Genomic DNA, 21,868 nt, shown 5'->3' with positions numbered 1-21,868 from the left:
CAGTCCACAAATCAATAATTTTTAAATTTGGACTAGGAGATCCCTAGAGACATAGTCTTCTGTTCCTTACAGGCACTTTTGGAAGAAAAATTCCATTATTTTAAATTCTTGTTAACGAATTCTAGTCATTTCTTCAAAAGAGACTAAAAAAGTCTTTAGACTAGTCCACAAAGCAATGATTTCTAAATTTGGACTATTAGAACCCGAGATATTCACTTGCCAATAAAAGATAAATTATTTTATTCCTTACAGGCACTCCTGGACAAAGAATTCCAATATCTTGACTTTTAGTAAACGGATTTTAGTGATTTTTTCAAAAAAGTCTACAGAAGAGTTCAGACTAGTCCACAAATCAATAATTTCTAAATTTGGACTATCAGAACCTAAGATATTCACTTGGCAATAAGAGACAAAATCTTTTGTTCCTTACAGGCACTCCTGGACAAAGAATTTTAATATCTTGACTTCTAGTCAACGGATTTTAGTGATTTTTTCAAAAAAGACTACAGAAGACTTCAGACTAGTCCACAAATCAATAATTTCTAAATTTTGATTACCAAAATGTAAGATCTTCTCTTGGCAAATAGAGACAAATCTTTTTGTTCCTTACAGGCACTCCTGGAACATAAATTCCATTATCTTGACTTTTCGTGAATAGATTTTAGTCATTTTTTCAAAGAAGACTAGAAAAATCTTTGAAAAAGTCTACAAATCAATAATTTCAAAATTCGGACTAGTAGATCGCAAGTTATTTACTTGCAAATAAGAGACATAATCTTTTGTTCCCTACAGGACCTTTTGGAACAAAAATTCCATTATCTTGAATTCTTGTTAACGGATTTTAGTCATTTTTTTAAAAAGACTAAAAATGTCTTAAGACTAGTCCACAAATCAATAATTTTTAAATTCGGACTATTAGAACTTGAGATATTCACTTGCCAATAAAAGGCAAATTATTTTGTTCCTTACAGGCACTCCTGGACTAAGAATTCCAATATCTTGACTTCTAGTCAACGGATTATAGTGATTTTTGCAAAAAAGAATAAAGAATACTTCAGACTAGACCACAAATCAATAATTTTGAAATTTTGATTACCAAAACCTGAGATATTCACTTGGCAATAAGAGACAAATCTTTTTGTTCCTTACAGGCACTCCTGGAATAAAAATTCCATTATCTTGACTTTTCGTAGATGGATTTTAGTGATTTTTTCAAAAAAGAAATAAAAATCTCTGGACTAGTCCATAAGTCAATAATTTTTAAATTTGGACTAGTAGATTCCTAGAGACATAGTCTTTTGTTCCCTACAGGACCTTTTGGAAGAAAAAATCCATTATGTTAAATTCTTGTTAACGGATTTTAGTCATTCCTTAAAAAAAACTAAAAATGTCTTCAGATTAGTCCATAAATCAATAATTTCTAAATTTGGACTATTAGAACTCGAGATATTCACATGCCAGTAAAAGACAAATTATTTTGTTCCTTTAAGGCACTTCTAGACAAAGAATTCCAATATCTTAACTTCTAGTCAACGGATTTTAGTCATTTTTGAAAAAAAGACTACAGAAGACTTTAGACTAGTTCACAAATTAATAATTTTTAAATTTTGATTACCAGAACCTAAGATATTTACTTGGCAATAAGAGACAAAATCTTTTCTTCCTTACAGGCACTCCTGGAACAAAAATTCTATTATCTTGACCTTTTGTGCATAGATTTTAGTCATTTTTTCTAAAAAGACTAAAAGGATCTTTATACTAGTCCATAAATCAACAAGTTTTAAATTTGGACCACTGGAACCCAAGATATTCAGTTTTCAATAACAGACAAAGTCTTTTGGTTCTTACAGGCACTCTTGGACTAAGAATTATGATATCTTGACTTTTAGTCCATCGACTTAAGTCATTTCTTCAAAAATGTTTAAAATAGTCTTCAGACTAGTCCATTAATCAATTATTTCTAAATTTAGTCTACTGGAACTTAAGATATTCAATTGTCAATAACAGACAAAGTCTTTTGCTACTTACAGGCACTCCTGGACTAAGAATTCTGATATCTTGACTTTTAGTTGATCGATTTTAGGAATTTTTTTAAAAAAGACTAAAATGGTCTTTAGACTAGTCCATTAATCAAAAATTTTTAAATTTGGTTTACCGGAACCCAAGATATTCAATTGTCAATAACAGACAAAGTCTTTTGCTTCTTACAGGCACTCCTAGATTAAGAATTATGATATCTTGACTTTTAGTCCATCAACTTAAGTCATTTCTTCAAAAATGATTAAAATAGTCTTCAGACTAGTCCATTAATCAATCATTTCTAAATTTAGTCTACTGGAACCCAAGATATTCAATTGTCAATAACAGACAAAGTCTTTTGCTTCTTACAGGCACTCCTGGACTAAGAATTCTGATATCTTGACTTTTAGTTAATCGATTTTAGTCATTTTTTTCAAAAAAGACTAAAAGGGTCTTTAGACTAGTCCATAAATTAATAATTTCCTAATTTAGACTACTGGAACCCAAGATATTCAGTTTTAAATAACAAAGAAAGTCTTTTGCTTCTTACAGGCACTCCTGGAATAAGAATTCTGATATCTTGACTTTTAGTTGATCAATTTTAGTAATTTTTTCAAAAAAGACTAAAATGGTCTTTATACTAGTCCACTAATCAACAATTTTTAAATTTTGACTACTGTAACCCAAGATATTCAATTGTCAATAACAGACAAAGTCTTTTGCTTCTTACAGACACTCCTGGACTAAGAATTATGATATCTTGACTTTTAGTCCATCGACTTAAGTCATTTCTTCAAAAATGATTAAAATGGTCTTCAGAATAGTCCATTAATCAATCATATCTAAATTTAGTCTACTGGAACCCAAGATATTTAATTGTCAATAACAGACAAAGTCTTTTGCTTCTTACAGGCACTCCTGGACTAAGAATTCTGATATCTTGACTTTTAGTTAATCGATTTTAGTCATTTTTTTCAAAAAAGAATAAAAGGGTCTTTAGACTAGTCCATAAATTAATAATTTCCTAATTTAGACTACTGGAACCCAAGATATTCAGTTTTAAATAACAGAGAAAGTCTTTTGCTTCTTACAGGCACTCCTGGACTAAGAATCCTGATATCTTGACTTTTAGTTGATCGATTTTAGGCATTTCTTCAAAAATGATTAAAATAGTATTTAGACTAGTTCATTAATCAATAATTTTTAAATTTAGACTACTGGAACTTAAGATATTCAATTGTCTTTCGAGACAAAGTCTTTTGCTTCTTACAGGCACTCCTGGACAAAGAATTCCAATATCTTGACTTTTAATCAACGGATTTTAGCAATTTTTTCAAAAAAGACTACAGAAGATTTCAGACTAGTTCACAAATCAATAGTTTCTAAATTTGGACTATTAGAACCCGAGATATTCACTTGCCAATAAAAGACAATTTATTTTGTTCCTTACAGGCACTCCTGGACAAAGAATTCTAATATCTTGAATTCTAGTCAACGGATTTTAGTGATTTTTTCAAAAAAGACTACAGAAGACTTCAGACTAGTCCACAAATCAATAATTTCTGAATTTTGATCACCAGAACCTAAAATATTTACTTAGCAATAAGAGACAAATCTTTTTTTTTCTTACAGGCACTCCTGGAACATAAATTCCATTATCTTGACTTTTTGTGAATGGATTTTAGTCATTTTTTCAAAGAATACTAGAAAAATTCTCAAGAAAGTCTACAAATCAATAATTTTAAAATTTGGATTAGTAGATCCCAAGTTATTCACTTGCGAATAAGAGACATAGTATTTTGTTCCCTACAGGACCCTTTGGAACAAAAATTCCATTATAAAATCTTCAGACTAGTCCACAAATCAATAATTTCTAAATTTGGACTATTAGAACTTGAGATATTCATTTGCCAATAAAAGACAAATTATTTTGTTCCTTACAGGCACTCCTGGACAAAGAATTTTAATATCTTGACTTTTAGTCAACGGATTATAGTGATTTTTGGAAAAAAGAATAAAGAATACTTCAGACTAGACCACAAATCAATAATTTTAAAATTTTGATTACCAAAACCTGAGATATTCACTTGGCAATAAGAGACAAAATCTTTTCTTCCTTACAGGCACTCCTGGAACAAAAATTCTATTATCTTGACCTTTTGTGCATAGATTTTAGTAATTTTTTCAAAAAAGACTAAAAGGGTCTTTAGACTAGTCCATAAATCAACAATTTTTAAATTTAGACCACTGGAACCCAAGATATTCAGTTTTCAATAACAGAGAAAGCCTTTTGCTTCTTACAGGCACTCCTGGACTAAGAATTCTGATATCTTGACTTTTAGTTGATCGATTTTAGTCATTTTTTCAAAAAAAACTATAATGGTCTTTAGACTAGTCCATAAATTAACAATTTTTAAATTTGGTTTACTGGAACCCAAGATATTCAATTGTCAATAACAGACAAAGTCTTTTGCTTCTTACAGGCACTCCTAGACTAAGAATTATGAAATCTTGACTTTTAGTCCATCGACTTAAGTCATTTCTTCAAAAATAATTAAAATAGTCTTCAGAATAGTCCATTAATCAATCATTTCTAAATTTAGTCTACTGGAACCCAAGATATTCAATTGTCAATAACAGACAAAGTCTTTTGCTTCTTACAGGCACTCCTGGACTAAGAATTCTGATATCTTGACTTTTAGTTGATCGATTTTAGTCATTTTTTCAAAAAAGACTATAATGGTCTTTAGACTAGTCCATTGATCAATAATTTTTAAATTTAGACTATTGGAACCCAAGATATTTAATTGTCTTTGGAGACAAAGTCTTTTGCTTCTTACAGGACTCCTGGACTAAGACTTCTGATCTCTTGACTTTTAGTTGATCGATTTTAGGCATTTCTCCAAAAATGATTAAAATAGTCTTCAGACTAGTCCATTAATCGATAATTTTTAAATTTGGACTAGCAGATCCCAAATTATTCACCTGCGAATAAGAGACATAGTCTTTTGTTCCCTACAGGAGCTTTTGGAAGAAAAATTCCATTATCTTGAATTCTTGTTACCGGATTTTAGTAATTTAAAAAAAAAAAAAACTAAAAAAGTCCTTAGACTAGTCCACAAATCAATAATTTCTGAATTTAGACTATTAGAACCCGAGATATTCACTTGCCAATAAAAGACAAATTATTTTGTTCTAAAGGCTGGAAAAATCTTCAGACTAGTCCATAAATTAGTAATTTCAAAATTTCGACTACCAGAACCCAAGATATTCCCTTGCCAATAAGAGACAAAGTGTAAGAAGTTAACATTGAATATTCCTCTTATTACCCTAAACGAAGACAATAAAAGTTAATTAAAACCTGGAAAAATCGAATTAAAGCAGACTTTTTGCATACACCAACCAACTCGCACTTAACAGAAGGTGAGTTAGCGAATCAGATTCTTGGTGCTCAAATGCAGTACACAATGGCAATTTCGAGATTTTTCTAGCATAACCTCTGCAAAGTAATGTCCAAGGTTCCAAAATGACGTACCAGTGAACTTCTAGGAAGATTCCTACTACATCGGTGTACTAATTTCAAAACTTCTTACTGAAAGAATATCGTGTAATTAGTCCCCCATAAAACCCTTAAACAAATACAGGGTGTTTAAGAACTATGGGATCAAACTTCTAGGGGTTGTTCAGTGCAACAGTAGAAAACATTTAAGTATAGAGACCATGTCCAGAAAAGTGTCACTAGGGCACTATGGCCCTAAGACGCGTTAAAATTTAGAACAACAGTGAATTGCTTAAATAGGATTTAATCCATTTAATTTCTGCCTTTTGTACATGATAACAATTGTTTAAAATGTGAACGTCAATGTCAATGTTTAAAAATTTTCTAGATTTTAAACAATTTATCAGCGCTTGTGTGCTGTTATCTTTAAAAACGATAACAATGGAGCAGTTTCTTGGCCTCCTAGATCACCCGATTTAATGTCGCTAGATTTTTTCTTGTGGGGAAATGTAAAGTTTTTGGTCTACGAAACTCCAGTAGAAACAGAACAAGGCTTAATTAGACAGTTGAATTATAGCAGCATTTGGAATAATTTACAAATGGCAAAAATTAAATGCATAAGATCCTAGGGTGAACGCCACAGTAGATGCCAGCTTAAAACTTTGAAAATGTGTTGTGAACAGCAAACTTAATAAATTAATCACTTATTTTTTTTTTCTAATAAAATGGTATGTTGTTAAACAAAAGCCATTAACAGATCGGCTAAAAACATTTTTTTTTAAATCTTAATTAATTTTGAAAAAATGCTACTTTTCAGCAGTAGTTGCCAATTTTATCCAGTAGTCACCCAATTAAAAACCAATAATTGGCAATAGTTATTTTTACATAATTTTGGACTTTCTATTTTAAATTTTTTGTACGGATTTTTAATTTGCCTTAAGACTGAATAGAAAACGGTCCATTGCCGATCAGACTAATTGGTTAATATATAACACACATATTTTTGATTCACATAATTAATGTCAACTTTTTGGGGCCAGTTAAAACTGTTTTCGGATGATTCTTTTTTTAGTACTAATCTAATTATATAAGAAAATAGGTTCAAATAACATTCTGTTATTAGACAATTTATCGGCTTTTTAAAGAGTCTTAGGGCCGTAATGCCTTAATGACCATTTTCCGGACATGGGTTCCTATACTCAAATGTTTTCTACCATTGCACTGAATAACCCCTACAAGTTTGATCCAATAGTTCTGAAACACCCTGTATAAAAATCGAGTGAAAAAAAACGCCATCTACTACGTTTAACCAGTGACAGACTCTCCTTTAAGTCATTGTCCATGCTGTTTATAACCTAAAGCACGTGGGAGGTTAATAATTTTTTAATTTGGACTACTAGAACCTGAGATATTTACTTGTCAATAAGAGACAAATTATTTTGTTCCTTACGGGCACTCCTGGATAAAGAATTCCAATATCTTGACTTTTAGTCAACGGATTTTAGTGATTTTTTTAAAAAAGACTAAAGAATACTTCAGGCTAGTCCACAAATCAATAATTTCTAAATTTTGATTACCAGAACCTAAGATATTCACTTGGCAATAAGAGACGAAATCTTTTGTTTCTTACAGGCACTCTTGAAATAAAAATTTTATTTTCTTGACTTTTTGTTCATCGATTTTAGTCATTTTTTAAAAAAAGGCTAGAAAAATCTTCAGCCTAGTCCACAGATTAACAATTTTTAAATTTTGACTAGTAGATCCCAAATTATTTACTTGCGAATAAGGGTCATAGTCTTCTGTTCCCTACAGGCACTCTTGGAACAAAAATTTCCTTATTTTGAATTCTTGATAACGGATTTTAGTCATTTCTTCAAAAAACATTAAAAAGGTCTTCAGACTAGTCCATCGATTAATAATTTTAAAATGTTGATTACCAGAACCTAAGATATTCACTTATCAATAAGAGACAAATCTTTTTGTTCCTTACAGGCACTCCTGGAACAAGATTTCCATTATCTTGACTTCTAGTTAATGGATTTTAGTAATTTTTTCAAAAAAGACTAAAGACGTCTTTAGACTAGTCCATAAATTAATAATTTTAAAATTTTGAATATCAGAACCTAAGATATTCACTTGGCAATAAGAGACAAAATCTTTTGTTTTTTAAAGGCACTCCTGGAACAAGAATTCTATTATCTTAACTTTTTGTACATCGATTTTAGTAATTTTTTCAAAAAAAAACTAAAAGAATCTTTAGACTAGTCTATAAATCAATAATTGTTTAATTTGGACTAGTAGATCCCAAATTATTTACTTGCGAATAAGAGACATAGTCTTTTGTTCCCTACAAGATCTTTTGGAACAAAAATTTCATTATCTTGACTTTTTGTGCATCGATTTTAATTATTTTTTTAAAAAGACTAAAATCGTCTTGAGACTAGTCCATAAATCAATAATTTCTAAATTTGGACTATCAGAACCTAAGATATTCACTTGGCAATAAGAGACAAAATCTTTTGTTCCTTACAGGCACTCCTGGATAAAGAATTCTAATATCTTGACTTCTAGTCAACGGATTTTAGTGATTTTTTCAAAAAAGACTACAGAAGACTTCAGACTAGTCCACAAATCAATAATTTTTTAATTTTGATTACCAAAATCTAAGATCTTCTCTTGGCAATAAGAGACGAAATCTTTTGTTTCTTACAGGCACTCCTGGAATATAAATTCCATTATCTTGACTTTTCATGAATGGATTTTAGTCATTTTTTCAAAGAAGACTAGAAAAATCTTCAAAAAAGTTTACAAATCAATAATTTTAAAATTTGGACTAGTAGATCCCAAGTTATTCACTTGCGAATGAGAGACATAGTCTTTTGTTCCCTACAGGTCCTTTTGGAACAAAAATTCCATTATCTTGAATTCTTGTTAACGGATTTTAGTTATTTCTTTAAGAAGACTAAAAATACCTTAAGACTAATCCATAAATCAATAATTTATAAATTTGGACTAATAGAACTTGAGATATTCAGTTGCCAATAAAAGACAAATTATTTTGTTCCTTACAGGCACTCCTGGAAAAAGAATTTTAATATCTTGACTTCTAGTCAACGGATTTTAGTGATTTTTTTAAAAAAGACTACAAAAGACTTCAGACTAGTCCACAAGTCAATAATTTTAAAATGTTGTTTACCCGAACTTTAAATATTCACTAGGCAATAAGAGATAAATCTTTTTTTTCCTTACAGGTTCTCCTGGAACAAAAAATCCATTATGTTGACTTTTCGTAGATGGATTTTACTATTTTTTTCAAAAAAGACTATAAAAATCTTTAGACTAGTCCACAAATCAATAATTTCTAAATTTGGACTATTAGAACTTGAGATATTTACTTGCCAATAAAAGACAAAATCTTTTGTTCCTTACAGGCACTCCTGGACAAAGATTTCCAATATCTTGACTTATAATCAACGGTTTTTAGCGATTTTTTCAAAAAAGAATACAGAAAATTTTAGACTAGTCCACAAATCAATAATTTCTAAATTTGGACTATTAGAACCCGAGATATTTACTTGTCAATAAAAGACAAAATCTTTTGTTCCTTACAGGCACTCCTGGACAAAGATTTCCAATATCTTGACTTCTAGTCAACGGATTTTAGTGATTTTTTCAAAAAAGACTACAGAAGACTTCAGACTAGTCTACAAATCAATAATTTCTAAATTTTAATCACTCTAGTCTAAGATCTTTACTTGGCAATTAGAGACAAATCTTTTTGTTCTTTACAGGCACTCCTGGAATATAAATTCCATTATCTTGACTTTTCGTAAATGGATTTTAGTCATTTTTTCAAAAGAGACTAGAAAAATCTTCAAAAAAGTCTACAAATCAATAATTTTAAAATTTGGACTAGTAGATCCCAAGTTATTCACTTGCGAATAAGAGACATAGTCTTTTGTTCCCTACAGGACCTTTTGGAACAAAAATTCTATTATCTTGAATTCTTATTAACGGATTTTAGTCATTTCTTCAAAAAGACTAAAAAAAGTCTTAAGACTAGTCCACAAATAAATAATTTTTAAATTTAGGCTATTAGAACCCGAGATATTCACTTGCCAATAAAAGGCAAATTATTTTGTTCCTTACAGGCACTCCTGGACAAAGAATTCTAATATCTTGACTTCTAGTTAACGGATTTTAATGATTTTTTCAAAAAAGAATAAAGAATACTTCAGACTAGACCACAAATCAATAATTTTGAAATTTTGATTACCAAAACCTGAGATATTCACTTGGCAATAAGAGACAAATCTTTTTGTTCCTTACAGGCACTCCTGGAATAAAAATTCCATTATCTTGACTTTTCGTAGATGGATTTTAGTGATTTTTTCAAAAAAGAAATAAAAATCTCTGGACTAGTCCATAAATCAATAATTTTTAAATTTGGACTAGTAGATCCCAAGTTATTCACTTGCGAATAAGAGACATAGTCTTTTGTTCCCTACAGGACCTTTTGGAAGAAAAAATCCATTATGTTAAATTCTTGTTAACGGATTTTAGTCATTCCTTAAAAAAAACTAAAAATGTCTTCAGACTAGTCCATAAATCAATAATTTCTAAATTTGGACTATTAGAACTCGAGATATTCACTTGCCAGTAAAAGACAAATTATTTTGTTCCTTTAAGGCACTTCTAGACAAAGAATTCCAATATCTTAACTTCTAGTCAACGGATTTTAGTCATTTTTGAAAAAAAGACTACAGAGGACTTTAGACTAGTTCACAAATTAATAATTTTTAAATTCTGATCACCAGAACTTAAGATATTCACTTGGCAATAGGAGACAAAATTTTTTCTTCCTTACAGGCACTCCTGGAACAAAAATTCTATTATCTTGACCTTTTGTGCATAGATTTTAGTCATTTTTTCAAAAAAGACTAAAATGGTCTTTAGACTAGTCCATAAATTAACAATTTTTAAATTTGGTTTACTGGAACCCAAGATATTCAATTGTCAATAACAGACAAAGTCTTTTGCTTCTTACAGGCACTGCTAGATTAAGAATTCTGATATCTTGACTTTTAGTTGATCGATTTTAGTCATTTTTTTAAAAAAGACTAAAAGGGTCTTTAGACTAGTCCATAAATTAATAATTTCCTAATTTAGACTACTGGAACCCAAGATATTCAGTTTTAAATAACAGAGAAAGTCTTTTGCTTCTTACAGGCACTCCTAGACTAAGAATTATGAAATCTTGACTTTTAGTCCATCGACTTAAGTCATTTCTTCAAAAATGATTAAAATAGTCTTCAGAATAGTCCATTAATCAATCATTTCTAAATTTAGTCTACTGGAACCCAAGATATTCAATTGTCAATAACAGACAAAGTCTTTTGCTTCTTACAGGCACTCCTGAACTAAGAATTCTGATATCTTGACTTTTAGTTAATCGATTTTAGTCATTTTTTTCAAAAAAGAATAAAAGGGTCTTTAGACTAGTCCATAAATTAATAATTTCCTAATTTAGACTACTGGAACCCAAGATATTCAGTTTTAAATAACAGAGAAAGTCTTTTGCTTCTTACAGGCACTCCTGGACTAAGAATCCTGATATCTTGACTTTTAGTTGATCGATTTTAGTCATTTCTTCAAAAATGATTAAAATAGTATTTAGACTAGTCTATTAATCAATAATTTTTAAATTTAGACTACTGGAACTCAAGATATTCAATTGTCTTTAGAGACAAAGTCTTTTGCTTCTTACAGGCACTCCTAGACAAAGAATTCCAATATCTTGACTTTTAGTCAACGGATTTTAGTGATTTTTTCAAAAAAGTCTACAAAAGAGTTCAGACTAGTCCACAAATCAATAATTTCTAAATTTGGACTATTAGAACCCGAGATATTCACTTGCCAATAAAAGATAAATTATTTTATTCCTTACAGGCACTCCTGGACAAAGAATTCCAATATCTTGACTTTTAGTCAACGGATTTTAGTGATTTTTTCAAAAAAGTCTACAAAAGAGTTCAGACTAGTCCACAAATCAATAATTTAAAAATTTTGATTTTCAAAACATAAGATATTCACTTGTCAATAAGAGACAAATTTTTTTTGTTCCTCACAGGCACTCCCAGAATAAAAATTCCATTTTCTTGACTTCTCGTTAATGGATTTTGTTCATTTTTTCAAAAAAGACTAGAAAAATCTTCATACTAGTTCACAAATCAATAATTTCCAAATTTTGATCACCTGAACCTAAGATATTCACTTGGCAATAAGAGACGAAATCTTTTGTTCCTTACAGGCACTCCTGGAATAAAAATTCCATTATCTTGACTTTTCGTTAATGGATTTTAGTGATTTTTTCAGAAAAGAATAACAAATCTCTAGACTAGTCCATAAGTTAATAATTTCAAAATTTCCGCCACCAGAACCCAAGATATTACCTTGCCAATAAGAGACAAAGTGTAAAAAGTAAACATTCAATAATCCTCTTACTACCCTAAACGAAGACGATAAAAATTAATTAAAATCTGGAAAACTCTTAATTAAAGCAGACTTCCTGCATACACCAACCAACTCGCACTTAAAATAAAGTGAGTTAATGACTCAACGACCCTTCCATCCTTCTCCTGTGCCCACCCTCTACAATCATCGATCCTACGATCTGATCACCAAACACCGTAAAAACCCACAGGGCTTCACCATAGGTTAGACACACTCAGTGCGCATGTTGTCAAATTAAAAGTAAAATGGTTCCTGGATAATTATTTATATTTAAAAAAGAACGTTCAATATATACTTTCTGGATTAGACTCCGCTTCCGTTTGCGTTGCCACTGATACGTAACGAAGTATCAAAGATGCTGATAGAGTGGACCTTTGATCGGTGGTGGGAGTTGTCCTCACTGGTGCTCTTTTATAGTGTTTTCTTCTTCTGGTCCGATGAGTCATGACGCTTAAGGTGTTAAGTCAAGACTATCCTGTAAGAATAATTTCGAAATTATTTATTATTTGGTATTTGTGGTTTTTTTTAAATAAAACTCACATCCTCGGTTTAAAGGGGGTAAATGGACCGCTATTGAATTGTTTAGAAAATCCAATTTTCAGAAATTATCCTAAATTTCGTAGAAAAAGGCCGTTTTTTCCGTTAAATGACAAATAAAAAACGAAAATTTTGGTGAATAAAGAAAAATGGCTTTTTTTCTGGAAAAACGCGAATTTCTCTGGAAATAATTAACCTAGCGCAAAATAAGATATATCCACATATTTGTATTTATAATTAGTTATATTATCCTAAATTTCGTAAGGATAGGCCGTTTTTTCGTTAAATGACAAATAAAAAACGAAAATTGTAGTGATTAAAGAAAAATGGCTTTTTTTCTGGAAAAACGCGAATTTCTCTGGAAATAATTAACCTAGCACAAAATAAAATATATCCACATATTTGTATTTATAATTAGTTATATTATCCTAAATTTCGTAAGGATAGGCCGTTTTTTCGTTAAATGACAAATAAAAAACGAACATTTTTGTGGTTAAAGAAAAATGGCCTTTTTTCTGGAAAAACGCGAATTTCTCTGGAAATAATTAACCTAGCGCAAAATAAAATATATCCACATATTTGTATTTATAATTAGTTATATTATCCTAAATTTCGTAAGGATAGGCCGTTTTTTCGTTAAATGACAAATAAAAAACGAACATTTTTGTGGTTAAAGAAAAATGGCCTTTTTTCTGGAAAAACGCGAATTTCTCTAGAAATAATTAACCTAGCGCAAAATAAAATATATCCACATATTTGTATTTATAATTATTTATATTATCCTAAATTTCGTAAGGATAGGCCGTTTTTTCGTTAAATGACAAATAAAAAACGAACATTTTTGTGGTTAAAGAAAAATGGCCTTTTTTCTGGAAAAACGCGAATTTCTCTGGAAATAATTAACCTAGCACAAAATAAAATATATCCACATATTTGTATTTATAATTAGTTATATTATCCTAAATTTCGTAAGGATAGGCCGTTTTTTCGTTAAATGACAAATAAAAAACGAACATTTTTGTGGTTAAAGAAAAATGGCTTTTTTTCTGGAAAAACGCGAATTTCTATGAAAATAATTAACCTAGCACAAAATAAAATATATCCAGATATTTGTATTTATAATTAGTTTTATTATCCTAAATTTCGTAAGGATAGGCCGTTTTTTCGTTAAATGACAAATAAAAAACGAACATTTTTGTGGTTAAAGAAAAATGGCTTTTTTTCTGGAAAAACGCGAATTTCTCTGGAAATAATTAACCTAGCGCAAAAAAAAATATATCCACATATTTGTATTTATAACTAGTTATATTATCCTAAATTTCGTAAGGATAGGCCGTTTTTTCGTTAAATGACAAATAAAAAACGAAAATTGTAGTGATTAAAGAAAAATGGCTTTTTTTCTGGAAAAACGCGAATTTCTCTGGAAATAATTGACTTAGCGCCAAATAAAAAATATTCACATATTTGCATTAGTAAATAGTATAATTACCCTAAATTTCGTAGAGATAGACTGTTTTTTCGTTAAATGACAAATAAAAAACGAAAAATTTGGTGGTAAAAGAAAAATGCAATTTTTTGTGGAAAACGCGAATTTCTCTGGAAATAATTAACTTGGAGCAAAATAAAATATATCTACTTATTCACAATGAAAAATAGTAAAACTATCCCATTTTCCATAGTAATAGGCCTTTTTTTCGTTAAATGAAAATAGAAAAACGAGAATCTTGATGAATTAAAAAAAATGCCCTTTTTTCCGGAAAAACGCGAATTTCTCTGGAAGTTATTAACTTAGAACAAAATTAAAAATACCTACATATTTTCATTAGTAAATGATACAATTATCTTAAATTTCGTAGGGATAGGCCGTTTTTTTGATAAATGACAAATAAAAAACGAAAATTTTTGTGGTTAAAGAAAAATGGCTTTTTTTCTGGAAAAACCCGAAGTTCTCTGGAAATAATTAACTTAGGGCAAAATAAAAAATATCTAATTATTCGTGTTCAAAAATAGTAGAAGTGCCAAAATTTTCATAGTAATAGGTCTTTTTTTCGTTAAATGAGAAAAGAAAAACGAGAATCTTGATGAATTTAAAAAAAATGCCCTTTTTTCCGGAAAAACGCGAATTTCTCTGGTAATTATTAACTTAAGACAAAATTAAATATATCTTCTTATTCACAATGAAAAATAGTAAAACTATCCCATTTTCCATAGCAATAGGCCTTTTTTTCGTTAAATGAGAAAAGAAAAACGAAAATCTTGTTGATTAAAAAAAATTTCTTTTTTTTTCTGGAAAAACGTGAATTTCTCTGGAAATAATTAACTTAGGGCAAAATAAAAAATATCTAATTATTCGCGTTCAAAAATAGTAGAAGTGCCCAAATTTTCATAGTAATAGGCCATTTTTTCATTAAATGAGAAAAGAAAAACCAAAATCTCGATGATTAAAAAAGATGCCCTTTTTTTCTGGAAAAACGCTAATTCCTCTGGAAATAATTAACTTAGAGCAAAATAAAATATATCTTCTTATTCACAATGAAAAATAGTAAAACTATCCCATTTTCCATAGTAATAGGCCTTTTTTTCGTTAAATGAGAAAAGAAAAACGAGAATCTTGATGAATTAAAAAAAATGCCTTTTTTTCCGAAAAAACGCGAATTTCTCTGGAAGTTATTAACTTAGGACAAAATTAAAAATACCTGCATATTTGCATTAGTAAACAATACAATTACCTTAAATTTCATAGGGATAAGCCATTTTTTTGGTAAATGACAAATAAAAAACGAAAAATTTGGTGGTAAAAGAAAAATGCCATTTTTTGTGGAAAACGCGAATTTCTCTGGAAATAATTAACTTAGGGCAAAATAAATAATATCTAATTATTCGCGTTAAAAAATAGTAGAAGCGTCCAAATTTTCATAGTCATAGGCCTTTTTTTCGTTAAATGAGAAAAGAAAAACGATAATCTTGATGAATTAAAAAAAAATGCCCTTTTTTCCGGAAAAACGCGAATTTCTCTGGTAATTATTAACTTAAGACAAAATTAAATATATCTTCTTATTCACAATGAAAAATAGTAAAACTGTCCTATTTTCCATAGTAATAGGCCTTTTTTTCCTTAAATGAGAAAAGAAAAACGAAAATCTTGTTGAATAAAAAAAATGTCTTTTTTTTTCTGGAAAAACGCGAATTTCTCTGGAAATAATTAACTTAGGGCAAAATAAAATATATCTGCTTATTTGCGTTAAAAAATAGTAGAAGTGTCCAAATTTTTAAAGTGATAGACCTTTTTTTCATAAAGTAATAAATAAAAAACCAAAACCTTGGTAATTAAAATAAAGTGCCTTGTTTTCTGGAAAAACCCAAATTTCTCTGGAAATAATTAACTTAGGACAAAATAAAATATATCTTCTTATTCACAATGAAAAATAGTAAAACTATCCTATTTTCCATAGTAATAGGCCCTTTTTTCGTTAAATGAGAAAAGAAAAACGAGAATCTTGATGAATTTTAAAAAAATGCCCTTTTTTCCGGAAAAACGCGAATTTCTCTGGTAATTATTAACTTAGGACAAAATAAAATATATCTTCTTATTCACAATGAAAAATAGTAAAACTATCCTATTTTCCATAGTAATAGGCCCTTTTTTCGTTAAATGAGAAAAGAAAAACGAGAATCTTGATGAATTAAAAAAAAATGCCCTTTTTTCCGGAAAAACGCGAATTTCTCTGGAAGTTATTAAATTAGGACAAAATTAAAAATACCTACATATTTTCATTAGTAAATGATACAATTATCTTAAATTTCGTAGGGATAGGCCGTTTTTTTGATAAATGACAAATAAAAAACGAAAATTTTTGTGGTTAAAGAAAAATGGCTTTTTTTCTGGAAAAACCCGAATTTCTCTGGAAATAATTAACTTAAGGCAAAATAAAAAATATCTAATTATTCGTGTTCAAAAATAGTAGAAGTGCCAAAATTTTCATAGTAATAGGTCTTTTTTTCGTTAAATGAGAAAAGAAAAACGAGAATCTTGATGAATTAAAGAAAATGCCCTTTTTTCCGGAAAAACGCGAATTTCTTTGGAAATAATTAACTTAGGACAAAATAAAATATATCTTCTTATTCACAATGAAAAATAATAAAACTATCCCATTTTCCATAGTAATAGGCCTTTTTTTCCTTAAATGAGAAAAGAAAAACGAAAATCTTGTTGAATAAAAAAAATGTCTTTTTTTTTCTGGAAAAACGCGAATTTCTCTGGAAATAATTAACTTAGGGCAAAATAAAATATATCTGCTTATTTGCGTTAAAAAATAGTAGAAGTGTCCAAATTTTTAAAGTGATAGACCTTTTTTTCATAAAGTAATAAATAAAAAACCAAAACCTTGGTAATTAAAATAAAGTGCCTTGTTTTCTGGAAAAACCCAAATTTCTCTGGAAATAATTAACTTAGGACAAAATAAAATATATCTTCTTATTCACAATGAAAAATAGTAAAACTATCCTATTTTCCATAGTAATAGGCCCTTTTTTCGTTAAATGAGAAAAGAAAAACGAGAATCTTGATGAATTTTAAAAAAATGCCCTTTTTTCCGGAAAAACGCGAATTTCTCTGGTAATTATTAACTTAGGACAAAATAAAATATATCTTCTTATTCACAATGAAAAATAGTAAAACTATCCTATTTTCCATAGTAATAGGCCCTTTTTTCGTTAAATGAGAAAAGAAAAACGAGAATCTTGATGAATTAAAAAAAAATGCCCTTTTTTCCGGAAAAACGCGAATTTCTCTGGAAGTTATTAAATTAGGACAAAATTAAAAATACCTACATATTTTCATTAGTAAATGATACAATTATCTTAAATTTCGTAGGGATAGGCCGTTTTTTTGATAAATGACAAATAAAAAACGAAAATTTTTGTGGTTAAAGAAAAATGGCTTTTTTTCTGGAAAAACCCGAATTTTTCTGGAAATAATTAACTTAAGGCAAAATAAAAAATATCTAATTATTCGTGTTCAAAAATAGTAGAAGTGCCAAAATTTTCATAGTAATAGGTCTTTTTTTCGTTAAATGAGAAAAGAAAAACGAGAATCTTGATGAATTAAAGAAAATGCCCTTTTTTCCGGAAAAACGCGAATTTCTTTGGAAATAATTAACTTAGGACAAAATAAAATATATCTTCTTATTCACAATGAAAAATAATAAAACTATCCCATTTTCCATAGTAATAGGCCTTTTTTTCGTTAAATGAGAAAAGAAAAACGAAAATCTTGTTGATTAAAAAAAATGTCTTTTTTTTTCTGGAAAAACGCGAATTTCTCTGGAAATAATTAACTTTGGGGAAAATAAAATATATCTTTTAATTCACAATGAAAAATAGTAAAAGTGTCCCATTTTCCATAGTAATAGGCCTTTTTCTCGTTAAATGAGAAAAGAAAAACGAAAATCTTGTTGATTAAAAAAAATTTCTTTTTTTTTTCTGGAAAAACGTGAATTTCTCTGGAAATAATTAACTTTGGGGAAAATAAAATATATCTTTTAATTCACAATGAAAAATAGTAAAAGTGTCCCATTTTCCATAGTAATAGGCCCTTTTTTCGTTAAATGAGAAAAGAAAAACGAGAATCTTGATGAATTTTAAAAAAATGCCCTTTTTTCCGGAAAAACGCGAATTTCTCTGGAAGTTATTAACTTAGGACAAAATTAAAAATACCTACATATTTTCATTAGTAAATGATACAATTATCTTAAATTTCGTAGGGATAGGCCGTTTTTTTGATAAATGACAAATAAAAAACAAAAATTTTTGTGGTTAAAGAAAAATGGCTTTTTTTCTGGAAAAACCCGAATTTCTCTGGAAATAATTAACTTAGGGCAAAATAAAAAATATCTAATTATTCGCGTTCAAAAATAGTAGAAGTGTCCAAATTTTTAAAGTGATAGACCTTTTTTTCATAAAGTAATAAATAAAAAACCAAAACCTTGGTAATTGAAAAAAAGTGCCTTGTTTTCTGGAAAAACCCAAATTTCTCTGGAAATAATTAACTTAGAGCAAAATAAAATATATCTTCTTATTCACAATGAAAAATAGTAAAACAATCCCATTTTCCATAGTAATAGGCCTTTTTTTCGTTAAATGAAAATAGAAAAACGAGAATCTTGATGAATTAAAAAAAATGCCCTTTTTTTCGGAAAAACGCGAATTTCTCTGGAAGTTATTAACTTAGGACAAAATTAAAAATACCTGCATATTTGCATTAGTAAACGATACAATTACCTTAAATTTCGTAGGGATAAGTCATTTTTTTGGTAAATGACAAATAAAAAACGAAAAATTTGGTGGTAAAAGAAAAATGCCATTTTTTGTGGAAAACGCGAATTTCTCTGGAAATTATTAACTTAGGACAAAATAAAATATATCTTCTTATTCACAATGAAAAATAGTAAAACTATCCTATTTTCCATAGTAATAGGCCCTTTTTTCGTTAAATGAGAAAAGAAAAACCAAAATCTTGATGAATTTTAAAAAAATGCCCTTTTTTCCGGAAAAACGCGAATTTCTCTGGTAATTATTAACTTAAGACAAAATTAAATATATCTTCTTATTCACAATGAAAAATAGTAAAACTGTCCCATTTTCCATAGTAATAGGCCTTTTTTTCCTTAAATGAGAAAAGAAAAACGAAAATCTTGTTGATTAAAAAAAATGTCTTTTTTTTTCTGGAAAAACGCGAATTTCTCTGGAAATAATTAACTTAGGGCAAAATAAAAAATATCTAATTATTCGCGTTCAAAAATAGTAGCAGTGCCCAAATTTTCATAGTAATAGGCCATTTTTTCATTAAATGAGAAAAGAAAAACCAAAATCTCGATGATTAAAAAAGATGCCCTTTTTTTCTGGAAAAACGCTAATTCCTCTGGAAATAATTAACCAAGGACAAAATAAAAAATATCTACTTATTAACAATGAAAAATAGTAACACTGTCCTATTTTCCATTATAATAGGCCCTTTTTTCATGAAATGAAAAATAAAAAAAGTCGGCCATTATGCATAATTTAATAACATACGACGCATGTCCTAATAAAATTTTTATAAATGAAATATTTATTAATTTTGTGTATTGATTCATATTTGCGACTTTATTTTTTAATAAATTGCTTAGTTAAATCAGTTTTCCAGTGGTGGTACCAACCCCTTCTTAACAAGTGACATCCAAATTTTATTCAAAAAGTGAAAACCGGAAATTTTAAAAGTCCATAACTTGAAAACTATATAACGGACGACTTTTTCAGTGGTACCAATCGATTCAGAAGATTCCAAATAATCTAAAAACATTAAAGAAAAAATTTTAAAGTTAATAGTTTTTTCAGGAAAAAAATTAAAAGTTAGCCATTTCTGTACTATGAGACAAATATGCATTATTGAGTGTAAAACTTTGAAATTTCGTAGCTTGGAAACTATAAGAGATACGACTATTGCAGTGGTACCAAACGATTCAGTAGGTTCGAAAGATTCTAAATATGTTTAAAAAAATAATGGAAAGTCACTAGTTTTTCCAGGAAAAAATTTTAAAGTTGGCCATTATGCATAATTTAATAACATACAACGCATGTCTTTTTATAAACGAAATATTTATTAATTTTGTGTACTAATTCATATTTGCGACATTATTTCTTAATAAATTGCTCAGTTGAATCAGTTTTCCAGTGGTGGTACCAACCCCTTCTTAACAAGTGACATCCAAATTTTATTCAAAAATTAAAATTTTCAAGTGAAAACCGGAAATTTTAAAAGTCCATAACTTCAAAACTATATAACCTATGACTTTTTCAGTGGTACCAATCGATTCAGAAGGTTCCAAATAATCTAAAAACGTTAAAGAAAAAATTTTAAAGTTTACAGTTTTTTGCATAAAAAATTTCAAAGTTCGGCATTTTTTGTACTATGGGACAAATATACATTATTGAGTGCAAAACTTTGAAATTTCATAGCTTGGAAACTATAAAAGGTACGACTATTGCAGTGGTACCAAACGATTCAGCAGGTTCCAAAGATTTTAAATATGTTTAAAAAAATAATGGAAAGTTACTAGTTTTCCCAGGAAAAAATTTTAAAGTTGGCCATTATGCATAATTTAATAACATACGACGCATTTTTTGGAAACTTTTCGAAAAACGCGAATTTCTCTGGAAATAACTAACTTAGGACAAAATAAAAAATATCCACATATTCTCAATAAAAAGTATTACAACTGTCCCAATTTTCATTATACCATCCCCTTTCTAAATGATAAAAATTAACATTCAAAGTCACATAAAACAAAATTCTACTTACGTAACAATAAATCGGCTTCACTACACATATCACTGCAACATCACCGAGTAACCGAACCCAATAAATGCCGAATAAAATAACGTTTTTCATCGGCAAACAACAACAAAACACTACATTATCAACAATCGGGTATCAAAATATAAAAACAACTAATCGGTAACCGGTTAAATTAAGAACATACATCATTGCTTCGTATAAAAAATTATTATGTTCCATTATTGAGGTTCCCCCTATATGGGATTTCTTGTGATTTGTCTAAGGCTTTTGACTGCGTCACGTCTTCATTGATTCTGATTATAGAGGCATTTTTACTGTATAAAAATGGTCGGGCAGTATATTAGTATTTCACAATATTTGCAAATAACACCCAAGCCAGTAGAACCCAATTTTATTAAAAAAAGTGAACTTTAATGACTAGGAAGATGTAAAGGGTCCTCCTTCTCTATATCCCACCGATTGGTGAGCAATCCCTTTGGACCTACACAAGCCCTTTGACACTGTCTGTCTCAGGCAATGTTGACCTGACTCAGTGATTCATTATAATATTTATTAACACGACGTGTGCTTATGCTGCACTTAATCGCTAATTAACTATAATATTGAAACATTCCCCGTTGCCATAACGTGTTTTTTTCCTATTTTAATTAGGTACAAAGTTGAAACGTTCGATAACGGATTTTTTTTCTTGTGTCACTGATCTTGAGGCCATCAAAAGGATTTTTCAACTTTACCAGACTAGATGTTGATTTAATAAATGATCGTGAACTTTGAACCTTCCGCCGAGACTAAACAACCTATTAGTGGATATGGAAACAAACCAGTTGGATAGGTAGTGTCATCAGCAAATAGTTAGGATTGTGGTAAATAGTCAAAGGTGGAGTACATAGTCGGAAGCCTTTGAGAGGTCTTATATAGCAATATAATAACGATACCTTCAATGTATCTAAAGCCTTAACTAAATC

At 29.1% G+C, this 21,868-nt stretch overlaps 1 protein-coding gene across 2 annotated transcripts in view; it reads right to left on the bottom strand.

Moving 5' to 3' along the window:
- LOC126747982 (lipid storage droplets surface-binding protein 1-like) overlaps positions 1-21,064 on the bottom strand; it is a 39,485-nt gene extending 18,421 nt beyond the window's left edge. Inside the window, exons 1-2 of one of the 2 annotated variants that reach the window (XM_050456972.1) lie at positions 20,907-21,064; positions 12,327-12,506 (exon numbers count right to left, since the gene is read on the bottom strand). In XM_050456972.1, the coding sequence (XP_050312929.1) occupies positions 12,327-12,477 (151 nt within the window). In that variant the 5' untranslated portion in view covers positions 12,478-12,506; positions 20,907-21,064. The remainder of the gene's footprint in view (positions 1-12,326; positions 12,507-20,906) is intronic. The other variant, XM_050456971.1, reaches the window with a different exon arrangement.
- Between the last annotated feature and the right edge of the window lie 804 nt (positions 21,065-21,868).

This window comes from Anthonomus grandis, chromosome 20 (assembly GCF_022605725.1).
Source record: "Anthonomus grandis grandis chromosome 20, icAntGran1.3, whole genome shotgun sequence".
In the NCBI taxonomy this organism is placed as follows: domain Eukaryota; kingdom Metazoa; phylum Arthropoda; class Insecta; order Coleoptera; family Curculionidae; genus Anthonomus; species Anthonomus grandis.
The sequence above is the reverse complement of the archived record's forward strand: the minus strand, read 5'-3'. Positions and strand labels throughout refer to the sequence as shown.